The sequence below is a fragment of the Alligator sinensis genome, unplaced genomic scaffold (assembly GCF_000455745.1).
Source record: "Alligator sinensis unplaced genomic scaffold, ASM45574v1 scaffold1216_1, whole genome shotgun sequence".
NCBI lineage: Eukaryota > Metazoa > Chordata > Crocodylia > Alligatoridae > Alligator > Alligator sinensis.
The window spans coordinates 2,175,354-2,194,832 of NW_005842018.1; the positions used below are offsets into that span (position 1 = coordinate 2,175,354).

Genomic DNA, 19,479 nt, shown 5'->3' on the forward strand with positions numbered 1-19,479 from the left:
GCATTCCTGTGCAAGGGACTTGTGCTGAGTTGCTGTTCAGTAGCTACGGTGTGCAGCTCATTCCCCATTTATTTTGCTCTATGCAGCGTCGGTTCTGGTCAGTTTAACCAACTGGATCGATGCCAGTCTGTTCTCTCAAAAGTTTGGCATGTTGTTTTAGCGGTGATCCCCAAATATTTATGCAACAGATTTCTCTTGTATCTGCCAAATCCGTATTTTAGGCTCCTCGAAAGAATGAGGATAATCAACCACAATATGGGAATAAAGCCATCAGGATGACCTTTCAATCAAAAAATATTTGTCAAATGTACCCAGTGACTCTCAGGAACACTCAGGATATGCTGTACTTAGGCATGGGGCAGAGAAGTGTAATAGTATGTGCTTTGCTGGTGTCTGATACTTCACTGATGGCAATATTTGTAAACTCTGAGTTTACATTTGCTATTTCTTGACTCATCTAAATCATGCTTAAGCTCTGGGGTATCTGGAAGCATGGCAAGAAATTTAGAATATAGTATACTAAATTGGGAACAGTGCCCAAAATATAAGGTCATCCCAAATTATACCTCTGGTACTGCAGTGAGCTCTGGGATCCTCCAGCTGGAGGGACCTTTTGAGGTCTGTATGAGTGAAGGATCTATTTGTATGGTATTCAGTGCAGGATTGGACCCTCCAGGACAGAGCCTCACTGATGTAAATGCTGGCACGAAAGCTGATGTCATGGAGCAATGCCAACTTAAATGAGCTAAGGAATCTCCTATCACCCATTGTAATCCATTTAGGCAGCACCCTGTCCCGCAAAGGGCATGAATTGTGACCTGTATGGGAAATAAAACATCATTACATTAGCCGTCCTGTCTGATTTTTGTTTCAGAATGGATGAGAATTATAACCTCCTTCCCCACGGAGTAAATTTCCAGGAAGCAATATTTCCAGACACACAGGAGAACAGAAGGATGTTTTCCAGCCTCTTCCAGTTTTCCAACTGCTCTCAGGCACAGCATGTCCTCACCCTCTCCAGTGATTGGGAGATTCAAGAGGACAACAGGGTAAGGCTTTCCTCTGCGATCCTATCTTAGTACTAAATGAGCAAGGAAAAATCATTCACAATCGCAAGTTTGTGGAACGCACAGCAGTTGCAGTTGATATCTTTTTTTCCTAGACGGTCATGTCACATACAATAATTTAGTACCTCTTTTTGCCAGAGTCAGACTCCATACTTTGGCTTTATGTGAAATGTGGAGGGGAAAAGACCTTAAATTTTGCAGTGTTTGATTCCAAGTCTTCTGTATAGTCAAGCTGCTGACCTCACCCTTGTTTGTCCTGAATGCTCCTATCTTACCTGGGTGTCTCTGGGCTCTAGGTGAGTACATTTGCAACAAGCAAAGTCTCCAAATACATGTACCGCTGATGCATACCTTTATGGTGGGTTTCAGCTTTAATGAGAGGAAAGGGTGTGATAAATTCCAGCTTTTATTCCATAGCAATTTTGGTGAGGGGGACTCATTAAATATTTGCTTATTTATAGAATGAAACCATTGAAATGTTTTATTTTCATACCAGTGGTGGTTTTTCTATGAAGTGAGTGGTTTCCCCAAGGAGCTGAGTGAATTCCAAGTGCCTTTCTGACTTAGAAATGACTGAACATATGTTATCAGTTGTACTGTCTGTCATATGGATTCATACAAGGTCAACAAAACATCAGTATTTACATGCAGTAGTACTGTCTACAACCAACTCCAGTGGTTTCATTGGGAGAGCAATGGTAGGAACTTAATAGCTAACTGAAGGCCATCTATTGCTGGCTAACAGCCAGAATGCAAAGGGTTAGCTGCTGGTTTTCCATCTGGCCAGTGGTACAACGTTGTGGGAACATTGCTCGGGTAAGAGAGCAGCCACCACATGGTGGAATTTTTACAGCGGTTTTTTTGCTAATTTTCAGATTTGTATTTGTGGTGGGCAGGAGCCGTCAGGGGTTGTGGGATCTCTCTTCCTTTCAAACCTTTAGGATGGCTTATCTTAAAAATAGACGCCATAGGTATGGAAGAGATTCAGCTGGTCCCTGTAGTAAAGGCACAAGAATCAGTGTGTGCTGAGCCCACCTCTAACTCAGATGCAGCTTCTGTAAAATACTGTAAAATTTTTTACAGAAACTGTAAAAAAAAAAAAAAAAAAAAAAGAAAGAAAAGAAAAGCTCTGCTTTGAGGCTTGCTGTGCATGAGTATAAATCCTCCTTCTCCCCAAGGGGAGCCTGTCTACTCGCTCCATGTTCGGGGGTTGAACTTGAACAGATGGAACCAGACTCCAGTCTGAACTTCCTCGACTCTGAGACCTTTGCATCCCAGGTATTGACGGGGGCCCAATGGGACTGAATTCCCAAGCTTTGGAAGCCAGCTGTGAGTTTTGGAGGAGGGAAGGAGCTGGGGAGGAGATTTTATCTGAGCCCTCTTCCTACACAGACAAAGCAGAGGAGGATTCTTCAGTCCTTGAAAGCCACTTCTTACCACCTAGGAGCTCTCTGCTGGCATACAGCTGTCAGAGGAGGGTCCTGTCCTAGCCATCCTAATGCTACCTAGTGGCAAGGAAAGGACGTGTTGCGATACAGGTGGGGCAACAAAGAGCAGGGGGTAGGGCACAGCAGCGCTCTGCTAGCTCATTGCACAGGAGTCATCTTAAGAGGACCCAAGGCCAGGCAGACCGAAGCAAAAAAGCAGCCACCAGACTCCTCTAGCTGCCACTGTGGTTGGATACAATGGAGGGTCAGACTTCTCCTCCTCCTTTCCCCCCCCCAGTTTTCCATATGCCCTAGCAGGATTTATTTGGCCATATCACACCCAATCAACTTGTCTTTGATGAGGTAGTGCCCACCGATGCCAGCAGTGAACCTGGCCTATTAAGCTGAACGGAAGTTACGAGGCAAAATTCCCGGAGGGCAGCTCTGGGAAACAGAGAGACAAATGCATCAGAAGTGAGTTTCAGCTGTTTTGCTCTTTGCCCCTTTGCAGCTGTGAGCAGCTTAGTATGGAGTTATGACTGCTTGTTATACAAGTCTGGGCTGAGCTTTTCTTTTTTTAAATAATTCAGCTTACAGAAACATCAAGTACATAAATTATGTCTTTCTGACAGATGCTGGGTCTCCCTTCCACCTCCCTCTGTTATAGGAAAGCCAAAGTTTCCTCTACCTCTGGGGGAAAATCCTGTTCAGATTGATTTTGCTTTCATTCCTCTTGGGTCTTATAATAGCTTTCTTCTTCCAGCTGGGTGCCACCCTCCTCCTGCCTTCTCCCCTCAAGCGTTTTCCAGTCTTGTGAAAGGCACCCCAGCCAGGTTGGGGCTGGAGGGGTATAGAGAGGTGAAGGATTCATTCCTACCTCTGTGTGATAGGGCTGAGACCCTCCTTTTTCATAATGTCATTTCCTTCCTGTGAAAGTGTCTGACCCATTTTGCACAGCTCCGTTTAAACGTTCAGCATCTTTCTTGCTTCTTCCCCCTCCAGACAAGCTCAGGAGATGCCCGTGTTGCTTCTTTGCTTCCACACACACTTGCCTCAGTTATTCTCATCCCATTGGTATCCGAGTTCAATTTCCATCCGTTGGTTCCTTTCAAACTGAGAGCTGTTTTGTGTACGGTTACTATCAATGGAAATGACTTTTCAGGTTTAATGAAGAGTTCTTCCAGCTTTGAAAGAAAAAGCTTTTCAATGGACTTTGCGTGGCAACTCGATGGGACTATTCCTGTGACAGTATCAGGCCTTAGGTTTCCTTATCGGGAGATGCAGAGTTATTCTGCAGACTCATCCTGTCAGTCAGCGTAGATGGGTCTTGCTAGGTGATTTGGGTGGGTATAAACAATTAAATACAACATCAGGTTCTCTGGGAAGTAAGATATAGCAAATCAGGTCTTTAAGAAGTCACTGGAATAACCAGCATAGAAGGAGGCTCAAACTATGCTGTGTTCAAATGTTAATAGGGCTTTATTACTAAGATCTCTGACTGCAGAATGCAAGGGTAGGTCAGACAGGGGGTGAGTTTAAACAAAAAACAGTGCGACTGTGATGGGTTTGGAGTGGAGTGAGTCTGACTCATTCCTTCACGTGGCCTCCTGAAATCCTCTGTTCACTTGCAACCCCCTGTCTTTGGACGTGTCACGGGGGTGGACATTGTGAGGCAGTCTTTCAAAGCTGGAAATGCACATACAATTACACTGCATAGCTTATGTGTGTTTTTACATGATTTGCAGTGCAGCTTTGGTGTTTGCTAGTTAAGGTAAGTGGTCACGGTTGTGCCTGCATGGTTCTGTTCGTATGTCTTTGGAAGATCTGGCCTTTCTGATTGCCAGATAAAGCGGGGTGTCGACATATGGCCTCAGGGCTAGATCTGGCCTGCAGGCCTGCTCTATCTGACCTGCTGGGCTACTAGCAGGCTGTAGCAGTTGGGGATTTGACTACCACAGTCACGGTGGTGTAGGCACAATCCTTGCTCTCCCTTCTCCTACATTGTCCTCAGGAGAAGGGAGAGCAAGGGTTGTGCCTACACCATCCCACTCGCCCTGCAGCCACTTGACCCTCCATGACTGCCGTGCCAAGCGACTGTTTGGCTTGCAGGTGCTTGCCCTACTGCCACTGGCTCCACTGCTGCCACAGCCACTATTGACACTAATCCTGTTAGCCCAGCTGCAGCCACCATCAGCCCCTTCAGTCCTGCAGCAGCTGCTCTGTGCCTCAGTTGAGATCTGGACCACAATGAGTCCTGCAATTCAGATCATGGGGTGAATTTGATACACCTGATTTAAAGAAATCTCACTCTTAATACCCTGAGGGACATCTCCTGGGTGCAATTCAGTTGGATCCTTGCATGAGAATCTGAGTCCTATTGTGTATCGTTGCTGTTGATCATCCACACTTCCACTGAAGGGGGGGGGATGGATTTGGACAGGAGTCTACATTACTACTTGGCACAGAAAACCATCTGATCCATATATATACTCTGTTAAAGTTTATTGAGGAAGTGTGAATAGCTGTCTTTCCTCTTCCCAGCAGTGTAAAATGCAGTACATTTACTCCTCTACATTAAGATAAATCACTTGGTGAAAGTAACTGAATTAGCTTGGCAATTATCCCATCACTGTTTATTAGTGTTATGGGCATCAATGCCAGACTTGTACTATAGGCCAGAGCTGGGACTCAGCTGAGAGTTAATGACCCCTTTCTCATGACTGTTTAGAGGGAGGGGGTGAGCAGAAGGAGGCAAACTATGAGCAAGAAACCTCTGAAACAAAGACATAGCAAAGTAGAAGAAGCAAGCAAGAAGGAGCCTGCCTTGTGGTTAGGGCACTGCTCTGGGAAAGGGGTGTCCTTGTCCTCCGTTCTTGCTCCCACTTCCCAGCTCAGGTTACATGCTGTACATCTGGGTACAACAGAAATAAACGTACAAGAAGAGACTGCAGCCAGGGCTCCTTCCCAGAGGAGTGCCCTCTGCGCTGGGCTACAGAATCAGGGTCCTGCTTCCTTCTCCCAGTGGCCCCATGATTCTTGCACTTCTGTCTTCCCACTGGCCCAGGTTCAACAGGAGAGACTGAGTACGCCCTCCTCCACTCTAGTCTGTAGGCTGGGGGTTAGGGCATTCCCCTGGGAAGTGAGAAACCTGGGTTAAAATGTCCTCAGTGACAGGCAGCCTAGAATCCAGGTTTCAGGCAACTGCGGTAAGCACAAGACTACTGGGCGGGTGACACCTTTTTGGTTGGTGGTCAATTCAGTGCTGTTGATGTGAGACAGGCAGGAGGTGGATGACAACGTTACAGAAGTGCCTAGCTGGACAATTTGAATCTGGTCCTCTGCATTCTCCTTGTTTTTTAATTAAGCCCACGTTTTCAGCATTTTGCTCTAATGTGTTACACTGAAGATCCATGGTAGTTTGAGCTTGCTGAAATTTTTTTTCCAACTATTTAACCTGGTCTCATAAAAGATATCAGATTCACCCAAAGAACCTTGTTTGCCTATGTCCTTAGACCAACATGGCTACAACCTACACCCCTGGGATCTTTTTTGTAGCATTTTCCAAGTTTTTCTAGTCTCTTCCCAAAAAGCATTCCCTCTTAGTGATGTTTGCAGATCTGCAAGGCACCAGCTTGCTGCTGTACTTTGCCTGCTGTCATTCCAATTTCCTCTGAGCTGTTTACAATGCATTTTGTTCCTGCAAGAGCTTTTGGCCAGTGCTTAGGTTATGAGACTAGATTGGTAACAAATCGCTATATTCTCTCCATTCGGCTAGGGGATCAAAGGGCCCAATCTCTCATTCAGCTGTAGTTACCTCAAACTCAGGTTTGTCATAATTCCAGAACCAGCGAGGTGGAAATAAAGCACAGAGAAAAGCTACTGTTTTCCTTTGAGTTACAATGGTAAGAAATAAGTGTTTGAACCAGTCTCTTCCCTCTCTTCCCAGGAGGACTATGATATTTGCCTACTAAAAGGCATCTTGGAGTCGCAATAGTTTCTTTTTATTTTAATGAGACTCTCATGTGTGTAATATTATGTACTAAAAAGCCATCAAAATCTCATTATGGTTCTTAAAATCTCTACTTTTTTACCCTGTTTTCCTTTGTCCCTCTGAGGAATGAGCCCTATCTGTATCAAGTAGAAGGTAAAATCTGGCAACCTAATAGGAACATACCAAATAGCCCTTGTATTGCTGCCAGGACATTCATCTGCTCAATTTTGGCTCTGGAAACCACCTCCAAGAGCAATCTGTTTAACTCAACTGCCCAAAGCTCCTTTAAACTTGCTCACAAAACCTTGTATATCAGACAGTTGTGTGTGCTTCTCCCAGGGCTTGGTGGCCGAGTGGCTAATGCATCCTGTTATATCTCCAGTTCTTGCCAATTGCTGCCCTCCCTTGTGGCCCTGAGTGGGTCTAGAGACATTTGTGGGTGCATAAATACCACTGTTCCACCACACAAGCTCAAATGTCCATATGCATGGCCCAAGTAATGCTCTGTTTTGCATAGATATGTTGACTTGAATTGGAGTGGTTTGTGGAAATTGGGATCTAGAACTTGCTCTCAGGACTTTCACTGTAGTGGTGCATGGAGTGACACCGAGTTGGGTGTCAGGAGATCTGGGGTGAAATCCTGAACCAGTAAGGTTGTTGCCAGTAAATCCCAAATGGCTTTGATTTTTCTTCCGAGCCTCTGCCTTCATGTGATTCACCTTTATGCTCTTTAGTTTCCCCCTCTGCAGAAGGGGGATAATAAATCTTGCCTCTCCTGAAAAGGGATGCGAGATGCTTGGATAACAAAACACTGCACGTGTGTTAAATGAAGTTCTTTCTGTTTAGCAGTTATTACTCTGCTGAGGTTCGACTCCTTGAGTCACTACGAGGGAGGTCTGGATAGCTCAGCTTTTCAGCCTTTCTTTAATTTTCTCCATGAGCCTGCTAAACAAAGCCTGCTGACATATGATGCTTTCTTTACAAGCCAGCTTTTCCCCATTTTAAACACTGGAGATCAGAGAAACGAGCAAACACATATCATAAAAGGACTGACATAGAGATGTTAAACTTGTCCTGAACAAGCTGTTAAAACACTTGGGGCCTGATGTAAAGCCTACTGAAAATAATAGTATTTTTTCTAAAACTTGGGTGGGTTTTAGATCAAATTCTAGAAAAGGTGGAATTGTCCTCAGTGACCTTCAAGGATCTCTTTGGATAATAAATTAACTCTCACTCTATGTGATTAAAAGAAAGGCAGTTAGTGTATAAATTAGTGTATAAACACCTATGTTCAATTTTTTTTTCCGGTTCCATCTCTCTAGTGACACCCCAGGGTGCTATAGAGGTACCTGATGATCTTACCACAATGTCCTCCTAGACAGTAGATCACCATAACAGGGGTCAGATGGAAGGAGTTATTTTAGGCTTTCCATTTAAAAATAGTAAATGTTGATGTACTAATCAGGAATTTACAATCATGTTATACAATGAGAAAGTACAACATGCATGCACCTCTCAGTGCCATTGAGTCAAATCCATCCTTGGATTCATCCATCTGTGGATTTATACCACCGTTGGATTTGACTGCTTGTTTCTGTGTGTCTAGCTGTCTCTCTTCAGACTCCGTGGGAGAGTATGGCAGTAGCTCACCTTCAGAAGCATTTCTCCCAACTGTGAGACCTAAAAGCATAATTTTTTAATAAAATGAAACAATTAGTAGGAGCACTGCACAATGCATGCTACTGAGAACCTGGCTCTGGCCCGTTGCTGCTGATGAGTAGGTGGCTACAGAATTTTATTTTGTACTGCTCATTAAACAGTATCAGCTGTATCACTAATGAAGCCAAACTTGAAAGCCTCTCTCACAATGTTGGGTAAATAACCGTTTAGAAGCTGGCTCTCTTTTACAGAGATGGAGGCCCCAGGCTCTGAGGTCAGAGTTTCCTTCTCTCCAACCTAGATGGAGGTCTTTTTATCTCCTAAAACCAGGATTTGGATTCATGTCCAGTCCAAGTGAAGGCCTGGGTATTTCCCCCTTACCTTTTCTCTTCCCCTTTGGTTAAATCCTTCAACATGCATCTGAGCTGGAGTTAGATATTGCATCCGTCAGCTTTGTAGCACTGAGGGTTGTCTTTTGGAGAGTTTATTATAACTCCAAGCTGGTAGCTTCTCTTCCCTACAAGGATGAGAGCTTGAAAGAGATGGAAAGAGCTGATTGGGCATGGACAATCATCGTGCTTTTAAGGAGCCCAAGTGGCTAGCTGTGGAAGCCAGTCTGTCAAGAAGGTAGTCATTTGCCAGGCTCTGTGATAAAGTTTACGGGATGGGGACAGGGCTAACCGAGGGCATGTTTTCTGTGAACACTAGTCTGTGAACGCGAAGTCCGCTCTCCAGTGTTTCTGCCTTGACATCGCAGGCTCTGGGGTTGACCATGTTATGGCCAAGCCTGTGCGTGAGTTTAGACCTGGGTCTTCCACATGCCTGGGGAATGCTCTGTCAGGTATAAACCCAGTCTTTGTAAAATGGAAAGGCCAGTCTTATGGCAGTCAGTCTTGAAGGCTGTTTAATAGTGCACATGCTGAGAACTCAACCCATTTCATAAATATGAAACCATATGCAAGTTCCTGGGTCTGCTTAGTTAACGAACCCAAGTGCAGTGCTGGGGCAGCAAGGTGCCTTCTTAGAGAAGCTGGGATTTTCTTGAGAAAAAGGAACCAGCATGAAACACCTATGGCCGTCATTTGTAGTGGGGATGAGGCATAGCTCTGTAACACTGATGGAGCGCTCAGCTGTTAAGCTAGCTATGCAGCTCCTGCCATTCAAGCAGGGCAGAGAAGCAGTAAATGCTTTGTAGCCATATCCCTTTGATTTGCCATGACGTGCACTGCAGCATGCTGCAGCTGTGGAGTCGGGTCTGTGTCTCTGTTCTTCTCAGACATGCACATTCCTCTCCATGCATCTGAGCCACAGCGCAAGTTTAAAAATACTGCACAGGAGGGAAGCAGCTTGTCTCTTTCCAGCTGAAGGTCTCGAATTGCTTTCAAAGTGTTAACGGTGTCTTGTAATAAATGCCCCTCTGAAATAGGTACACAATCACTTCCACTGTCAGCGAATGCCAGTTCCTCTTCAGTGGGACATGGCAGCTGCATACCGCCAGGCTGGGACTTTGATGGACAACATCTCTGTCAGCTGAAACTGCAGGACAGTTAGGTAGGGAGGATGCAGGCTGGAATTTGAAAAGCAATGTAGGCTGATAGTATTATGGTCACACCTTCTCTTGCCAAAACCAGAAACCACCTCCTGCGAAAGAGCTCCCTTTCAGCGGCAGCATTTCCCCCTAACACCTGCTAATGCTCTTAGCTTAGGGGACTTAGGGGGGAAAAGAAGGACACATGTGTACTATGCAGAGATCATCTGATTTAGCTCTGACCTGGCTGATCCCTGCCCAGTCTGGGACTTGACTCTGGTTGAGGAAACTGGATGGTGCTGGAAATTCATGTCAGTTTTAAACAAATGTGTTACATTAATGTCCGTATGTGAAGCAGCTGTCCTCGTTATTGCCAGTGTAAAGGCTGCTGGTTGGCTTTTTTAACACATCTTTTTTATTCTGTGCTCGTACAGCACCTAGCACAAAACAGCCTGTCGTGGTCCATGAAAGAGGATGCTAGTGGCAATGACGCCACTACAAAGGTGTAGCGAGCTCATTGAGTGCTTGGGACCAGGGCATTGCCGAGCACTGTAGACCCAAGGGGGGAAGGCTGCTGGTGCTAATATAAAAGCATCACCAAGCTGGGGGGAGTAGTAGATACACTGGAGGGTAGGGCTAGGATTCAGAGTAACTTAGCCAAATTAGAGGATTGGGCCAAAAGAAATCTCATGAGGTTCAACAAGGACAAGCGCAAAGTCCTGCACTTAAGATAGAACAATCCCATGCACCGGGACAGGCCGGGGACCGACTGGCTGGGCAGCAGCTCTGCAGAAAGGACCTGGGGGTCACAGTGAACAATAAGCTGAATATGAGCCAGAAGTGTGCCCTAGTTGCCAAGAAGGCTAATGGCATCCTGGGCTGCATTGGTAGGTGTGTTGTCAGCAGGTCAAGGGAACTGATTATTCCTCTCTATTCAGCACTGATGAGACCACATCTGGAGTATTGGTTCAGTTCTGGGCCCCCCCACTGCAAAAAGGATGTGGACAAACTGGAGAGAGTCCAGCGGAGAGTGACAAAAATGGTGAGGGGCCGGGGGGCATGACTTCTGAGGAAAGACTGGGGGAACTGTGCTTATTTAGTCTAGAGAAGAGGAGACTGAATAGCAGCCTTCAACTACTTGCAGGGGGGTTGCAAAGAGGATGGAGCTGGATTGTTCTCAGTGGCGGCAAATGACAAAAGGAGCAATGGTCTTAAGTTGCAGCACGGGAAGTTTAGGTTAGATATTAGGAAGAGTTTTCTCACTAGGAGGGTAGTAAAACACTGGAACAGGCTACCCAGAGAGGTGGTGGAAGCTCCAACCTTGGGGGTTTTCAAAACCCAGCTAGACAAAGCTCTGGCTGGGATGATCTAGTTGGGGATGGTCCTGCTCTGAGCATGGGGTTGGACTAGATGTTACTTCCTGAGGTCCCTGCCAACCCTCATTTTCTATGATTCTGTGATTGTCTCTGCTCTTGTGGCAGCACTGGGCTCCGTATGAGCTGACCCAGGTGCCCCTTTGCTTCCTCTCCCCTCCTCTCCGATGCAAATGTATTGGGTGCAGGGCAATGCCTGCTCTGGGAAAGGCTCCCAGAGAGAGGGGAAGGAAGTGTCATTCTTCTTGCTCCACTCACCTCCTGCCCCCCTGGTACATTGCCTGGGGGCTCCTGGGGCTGGGCAGGGGCAGTGCAGGTCTGCCCCTGTGGCAAAGATCCAGGGGGGGTTGGGTAATTCTGGCACCCTCTCATAGTCAGTGCTCAGGGCTTGTGTCCTGTTTGTCCCTCCCTAGCTATGGTAATGACAAAGAATAATTGTGGCATTAATCCATCAGCGGGGGAGGATGTCTGTATTAGTCATAGATGATCCTCATGCTAGAAAAAATGAGTTACACTGGCAGCAGGAAGGGCCTTTAACGTGTGAACAGATAATTAAATAGATCTAACGTTCTGTGTTATAAGCAGGGCTCCTGGTTTTCCATGATAAAAAAATTGCAAATTCTGTGATTAAAACAAAATTGCAAATTCTCCGAGGAAGACTCCAAAGTCCATGATTAAAATGAAAGGCCCCTCACTCCCCCCTGCCATAGCCCCATCGGCCCTGCTCACTCCCTGCAGCCCCCCCAGCCCTGCTGGAGGGGGCCCCTAGCTGCCAGGGCTATGGGGCCAGGGACATGGGTCTGTAGCCCCCTGCCCCTGGCAGGAGGTGGCAGCTGCTGTGGGCCCCAAGCCCCACTCAACACCTGGCTGGGCACCAACCCCAGCCCTGCCTAGCTTCCTCCCTCCCTATGGGGGCCTCAGTCCCCCTCCCTCTCCCCCACTTACCTGTGGGAGCCATTCTCCAGGCTGCCTGGCAGCCATGCGAATACACATGCACATGGCACCCCCTGCCCGACTGCCCTCCTCCCACTCCCTCTAGCCCCTTGCAGGCTGGGACTCTGCCCAGTTAGCCCAGGAACTCTTCCCAGTTAGCCCAGCAGCATGCAGTGCAAACACGTGCATTTTTTAAATCTGAACCATGGCTTGAATTAATTCCCTAGTTATTGCAGTGGTTTGGTTTTCCTTCCTAATGATCCATCATGGAGATGCTGTGCCCAGCCCTACGACCTGCGTTTAACTGAAGTACATGTAAGCAACATTAGAAAGAAATGGGTAACTGCTGGCTAGCATCTGGATGAGCCTCAAAGAGGAGACAGTTGACAGATTTGGGTGACGTCATGGGATGTCTCTTTGTGGGGGTGACACTGATTTCTGCCGCGATATTCCACAGACTGAGGTAATCGGTGCTCAGAGGGTCTCTTGGTATCCTATTAGAGGTTCATTTTCCTCGCATACGTGCTGTAGAAATACAAAGCAGAAGGAGCATCAAAGGGCACAAAATCATCCTTCATTTGTGGGAGGACACATTCCTTTCAGCATTATAATTATAGCACCCAGAGGCAGATCCAGGGTTGTGTAACGGTGGGGGTGTGAGCAGCAACCTGTGCGCAGGGGTGGCTGCACCCCTGCTGCCGGCTCCAGCCCGCACCCCGCTGGAGCAGGCAGACCAAGCTGTGGGAACAGAAGCTGGGGAGGTTTTTTTAAGTCCCTGAGTCAGGTAAGATGCATCCCCCACCCTTGCTCTTGGGATACCCTGCTTTCCCCTCCATCCTCAGTGACACCTTCCCTCCCCTTCTTTATCCTCCCCTCCCATTTCCCCCATCTCTTGTCCTCTGCTGCTTTTGGCTGCCCCAGGGGTGAAGGGAGCTCCACAGCTGCTCCTTCCTTGCTCCAACCAAGTTGTGCAAAGAGCTGGACTCAGCTGGGGACAAGAGCAGTGGCAGCAGCAGGGTTCCCCCTCCCTGAGCCTGACTCCAGGCTGGTGGGGAACACCTGGGGTAACTGGGCAGAGAGGGGGAACCTGCCCACTGCCGCTGCTTGTTGCTGGCCCAGGCTGAACCCAGCTCCCTGTGCAGCCTGGGCAGAGCCGCTCTGGAGCTCCCCTGGCCCCCAAAGCAGTCAGAGACAGCAGGGACAGTGGCAAGCACAGGAGGGGGGAATGGGAGGAGAGGGGATGTTCTGCTGAGCATGGAGAAGAACCAGAGAGGGATTATTACCTGATTCAGGGACTTAAAAGTGCTGTTGCTATGGTGTGGTCTGTCAGGGGGGTGTGACTGTGCCACTGCATCCCTTCTGGATCCACCCCTGACAGTGTCCAGAAGTACTCTGGGTATTTTACTATGTAGAAAGAACTTCACCAGGTGGGATTTTCAAAAGCAGCTACCTGCTTTGGGAGCACAATTCCCAGTGATTATGAAAATCCCAGCTTTTGAAAATCCCACCCCAGACCCCTGCATATAAAGAGGAGTCCATTACATTTAAAACAGGGGTATCCAACTCAAATGAGTTGGCGGGCCAGATCCAGACCATGGGGCTTCTTGCAGGTTGGACAGCCCACCTCTGGATCCAGCTTGCCAGGCTTCTCTCCATGGCTGCTGGTGCCTCTGTGTCTGCACCAGCTGGTAAGGAGTTAATGCTGTCACTGCAGCTGCCAGAGGCACGGTGTTGGTGAGGCCAGCACCTAGGGAGTAAAAACCACTGATTTTATTCATCAGCCATGACCAAAACCACTAGATTTTGCAAAGATGTTAACTCTCTGGGTGCTGGTTGTGTTGATATTGCAGCTCAGTCAGCTGCATTGATAGGCAGCAATATTAACTTCTTGGCTGCAGACATCCATGGCAAAAAGCCTTGTGGGCTGAATGACCTACTTCTCCTGGCTAGATCCAGCCTGCAAACCATATGTTTGACGCTCCTCATTTAAAGTTTTCTGTTACAAGTGAGGTAGGTCACACATGGTAGGGAAGTGTCTGGGAGAAAAGAAAATGGTTGTAGTGATAAGGGAGCAACTCACCTCAGACAAGCACAGAGCTTGCCAACAGTTATTTTTTAACTGAAAAAATAAGGTTGATCCACATCTCTTGGAAGAAGGAAACGCTTTCTTAAAGAGAAGCAAGTGGCTCAGTACAACACAACTGAGGGGCTGTGCCATGCACATGAGCGGCTGGAAAGAAGCTGATGGTTGCTGATAACTAATTAGTTGGGTGTGCATGTGGGTAAATGTGTGCATGTATGTGCACATAACTGCATATACATGTTCACTGTCTCCAAAGGGTTAAATAGGATCCCATTTAAACCAGAGATGAATAAAGACACTGATTGGTTTTAAGGCTGCTTTTAATTACTTGGAGACACACTTTAAGCAAGCTCTGCCAAGTACACTATATCATTCAGGGGGTTTCGGCATGATGATATCTGCTCTATCCCATCCCCACAGGAGGCCAGCAGGCTGTGAATTGCTACCACTACCACCATCCGTGTTTACAGAGTGACTTCTGGTTGCACAACCACAATGTGGAGGGAAGCTGCCAGTAGCAGTGGAGTCCCTGATTAGCAGTGGGCTCACGTCCCTATACTTAGAGATTGGGAAGTGCGGTGGTACTGGTACCGATTCAAACACCCTATCATTCCCTCCAAAATTTTTCTAAGTCATCTTTGGAGCTGGCTCTGTGCAAGTCACAGCGGTGCTGCTGTGGCTCCCATCCAGAATGCATTTGGCACTGGTATATAGCAGTGTTTGGATCAGGGGTCCCTCAAGTGGATTAGGCAGTGTCTCAGCTTTTTCCAGGCACATATCAGCTGCTCTCTGCCAAGGGGGTGAAATGAAAAATCTCTCTGAACTGGCAGGAAGGTGAAGGCAATAAGCTAAAAGGGACTAACTCCATGATGTTCCCTATACTGCCTTCCATGGTACAATTTAGAGAGATCTGCTACCAGGAAGACATGTCTTTATTTGCCTCAGAGAGCCAGGGGTGAGAGGGGCCTCTGCTTCAAGAGATGGAAGTGGAATATAGTTTGTGGGGCCTGGCTTCAGAAAACTGCGTTAGTTGTATCCTAACTGGTCAAACTATTCCAAGGTAAGTTATCTACTGTGTCTGGCTAATGATGACCCATGGTCTGAATAGTTTTGCATGCTAACCCCTCCGCTGCCCCGGTGTCTTGGGGGTAGATTGTCTAGTTTCCACACCTTCCCTACCCCAAACAACACAAATGCTGCCTCTGCTGAAGTAGGCAGAGGGGTGCACACTGCCTTTCGAATGCGAAACGGGGTGGAGAATTAGTCAAGAACTGGTTCTCAGCTGAGATCTCCGGCACTACCTGTACTTGGGCGATGTTGAGCCAAGAGCCTTTGTTTTAGGGTATGGATATGAGGTTATAGGTATATGTTCTTAAAAAAAAATCTGAAATGAAGCATTGTGCTCCTGGGGATTAGGCAGCAAACTGGACGGGTATCAGCAATGTTCCCAGTTCTCACCACAAGCAAGTTGCAGGATTTTAGCGGGGGGGCCAAAGCCACTCTTGCAATGACGGAAGAAGTGCCACACCTGCAAATTCCAGCCCTAATTTGGCTGCTCTGCCTCCAGAGGTAGAGAAAGCAGCCAATGAGGAGTGCCACGGGAAGAGGCAGAGCTCTCTTTTACGGATCTCGGGAACCGAGTAGTTCTCACAGGGCAGAAGGGATAAAATGAAAGAGAAAGCAGCAGCAGCTCCACTCCTTTCTTCATCTCCTCTCCTGCAAGAAATGGGGCAGCTCCTCTGCTCCTTTCCTGCTTCTCTTTCTCCCTGCAATACTCAGCTTGGGAAGAGCCCCACTGGCTGTGATTACGTGGAAGAGCAAGGGGACCCAGTGATAGCACCCCGCTCAGGCCTGGATGATGGAGAAGAAGAGCTCGTGGTGTTGTAGGCATGAGGCTGAAGTAGGGGCAGAACAGATATGGGACAGGATTGAAGGGAAGCAGATGCATGGATGAAAGCTCCTACAGTAGAAGCCCCAGTTGCCTGTCAGCATCTATTATGTTACCTTGCTTGTCTGAATAGCAAAGCGCTGGACCTAATGACCCACAGGTCCCATCCAGCCCTTTGTTACTACAAACTAGGGAGAACTGTTTAGACAAATCCGTTCTCTTTTTTCAGATGTGCACATGAACACATACACGTAGAGGTGCCAGGGGAAGTTTAAAAAAAATCAAGGAGGACCAAAACACAATCTAATTTTCTCTATGTATCAAAATTTCCCTTATGATTTTTGACCCAGTAGAGACTTTCTTGAGGTCTGCATCATGATTTCTGAACCTTTGAGGGAAACAATACTATGTCAGTCATGCCGCTTAATATTCTGTTGGATGGTGCTCAGATGCTGCGGTGATGAATGCTGATGGGAACCTATGTAGAAGGGATATACTCCAGGGCTTCTGCCTACAGCTGGAATGGAAAACGGAGACAGAGCTGCAAAAACATAGATAGGGAGGAAAGGAAAGTGGATGAATGCCCAACACTTCATCTGCCCACAGTATTGACAGTGAGCCCCATGTCCTGCAACTCTCACGGACACGGCACAGGAGTTTGGGGAAGAAAGAGTTCCAGTGTGAAGCTTGCATATTACCGCTATGGCAGGACCAGCTATTGGATGTTTTTTCAAGGAACTAGTTAGTCTATAAGGTGCCACCCTACCCTGCATTCTTGCCTAACTTCAGCCAACTATGGCTAACTACCTCTCTCTGCAAAATCTTTGTCACCAAGCTTGCTCCCGAAGGCCACCATACAATCTGTAACCCAAGTAAGTGTTCTTGTGTGAAGAACAACTGCATCATATTTTTAAACAATAGGAAAGGATGATTTCTGTAGCACAACATGGACACTCCAAGGCCAAATCCTGTTCCATACAAACAATCAATAGCTATCGGTACAAGCGCTGTCCACTTACCAGAGGGAGACTGCAACCAATTGTTCGGTGGTTGGCTGCGCTCAACGTGAATCCCTATGAAACGACTATTTTCTTCCTGCTGTTTTTCTTCCTCCCTGTGTCCTGACCCACCTGTGAGATACAAGCGTATTAAAAACAACCACTGCCATCACCCAGATGGCAGCTGGCAAACGGGACACCTGTAACGTCACCCGTAACCTGATCAGCTGTTGTGGCCGAAGGGAGAGGAGATCTTTCAACCTGGGACATATTTTATCCTCTTCTATGCATTCTGACATTTATTTTCACCAGTTGCGAGCCAGCTTGGCTCAAAGGCGGCAGCAGCAGCTTGGAGCCGTAATGGAAGCTACAGACGGAACCTTTTAAAGGCCTGGCCTCCCTTCGTGAGCGGACAGTTTTTCCAAATTCATCCTAAGTAATTTCCTTTCCCTATTGTGCTCTGTCAGAAGCAGTCACATAATTCCAGAGGCTTGGCTACTTCATCTGCCTCTGGAAATGCAGATCACAGTAAAAGGATGCAACAAATAATGAAAAATGACAGAATAGGGCAGCAAATTTCTGGGAAGTCCGAGTACAGTTTGTGTGTGTTTGTTACTGTCTGATAGTAGCTGGGTTCTCCTAGCCTTCCAGGTGCTTTTTGCATCTGATGTGATGACTTCTGCTGTTCCCTCCCATCCTTGTACTGTTTTTAGAGATTACTACCTACAATCTATAAAATGAATGAAAGAAGGGGGGGGGATTACCAACATCAGTTCAAGCCTTCAGGATTCATCTATAGCAAACAAATGGGAGACCACGCAGAGAAAATAAAAGGCTATGGCTGAATCCCAAACTCAAACCGAACTCAATGTAACCGTTCTTTGAGATCTGGAAACATGCAGTTGATGTCTGCTTTTGGCATCTCTTCATTTCCTAGATAAGTCTGAAACCACCAGATTCAAAGAACTGCAAGAGGAACTGTTCCTAATGTGTTTCTGGTCCAGAGGAAAAGTAGGGCATAAGAATAACTTAGCACTTCATGTAGCTTTAGCTTCAAAACACCTTACAAATATTACAGAATTTAAGAAAATTGTGGGTTTTGTTTGTGCTCCCTGTGGATCTCTTCCAAATCAAGTTAGTTTGTTGGGCTTTAAGTCGGGGGGAAAGGTACATAAGATCTGAGCATAATCGTTTTCCTCACGATGTTTTTGATTATGTGTTTTTTGTGGAAAAGTTCAGCTAATGACCTAAGTGAGTAGTATCTGGCAAAGAAGTTTAAAAATGAAAATTCAGGATGAAGGCACAGTTTGTACCAAGGTCGATTGGATATTCTTAGAAATCTACATATTACAAATCCAAAATCTTTCGTGTCAAATGGGGAAAGGAGCCCGATTTGATGTGGTTTGAAACACAAACATACTGTTATCTACTTAAAACCCCCTCCTTATTCACAGAATAGACAAGTTGTTTCCTGCCCATCGGAAAGTGCTAAGATCTTTGGCCTGTATTTAGGGAGATGCGGAGTGAAACATTTCTATACCTTCTATATATGGCACTGGTAAGGGCACAGCTGGAATCCAGTATGCAATCTTAATATCCAGCCTTTGAAAGCCTCAAGGTTGGGGGGAGGATGGTGAGAAGAGCTGAAAAGATTAGTCAGGGTCCAGGAGGCATAGCTTACAATGAGAAACCTAAGGAGGGCAATCTTCTGGGCTTATTGAGAAGGTGTGTAGGCAACTTAAGCATTTTATCTGTGTGCCAGTGCTGGGAGAGGGCATCAGTCATCAGGGAGCTTGTTAACGGGGTGCACAGAGACCTAACAGGAGCCAATGGCTGAAATTTTGAAGCATGCAAAAGGGAAATTAAGGACAATTCTTGTATATAGGCAGGGTAACCAAACCCTGGCAGAACTTAACGAGGGATCTGCTACATTCACCATTATCCGAGAATCTTTAAAACAAGGTGCAAGGCCTTTCTGAAAGATTTATTTTTGTTCCTTACCTCAAAAGGAAAAATAACTCCCATTACAGCTTTGGGGTGAAGCGCTGTGACTTGCGTACACGTGAAGACAGAGTAGATTGTCATAGTGCTTCCTCCTGGCTTTAAAATCTGTGATCCTAAAAGGACTCTCACAAGTTGAGAGGGGATAGTTCAGTCTCCCATGTCCTATTCAATCCTTTGTCCTAAAGGTTGACAGGAATAATGACTTGTACATGCACCCAGCACTGATGTCTCTTGAGTGGACAAGTGCTGGGTGCATATATAAAGGCTCAGGACAGCCTTTAGCTGTATATGCGGTCTAATTGCCAGGCTTTGGTAGGCATAGAAAAGCCGCAAAGGGTGCAGCTTGTTCTTCATGTTGGTCCTGGGGTTGGCAGGGAGATGTCACAGACCTGGTCCGAGGTGAACAGCATGCACACAGTACCTCCGTGAGCTGGATGCTGCATTTAAACAGACTTCCGAAAAGGAAATATCTCTAAAACCCACTGCCAGTCCCCTGAGCAACGCAGACCGCCACAATTGCATTATACT

The 19,479-nt window shown here is 46.7% G+C and overlaps 1 protein-coding gene across 1 annotated transcript in view; it reads left to right on the forward strand.

The window, feature by feature from the left end:
- The window catches only part of CCDC3 (coiled-coil domain containing 3), a gene marked incomplete at its 5' end in the record, with an annotated part of 72,373 nt that overhangs the window by 1,995 nt on the left and 50,899 nt on the right, over window positions 1-19,479 (forward strand). Inside the window, one exon of the mRNA XM_014519237.2 lies at window positions 875-1,049. Coding sequence (XP_014374723.1) covers window positions 875-1,049 — 175 coding nt within the window. The remainder of the gene's footprint in view (window positions 1-874; window positions 1,050-19,479) is intronic.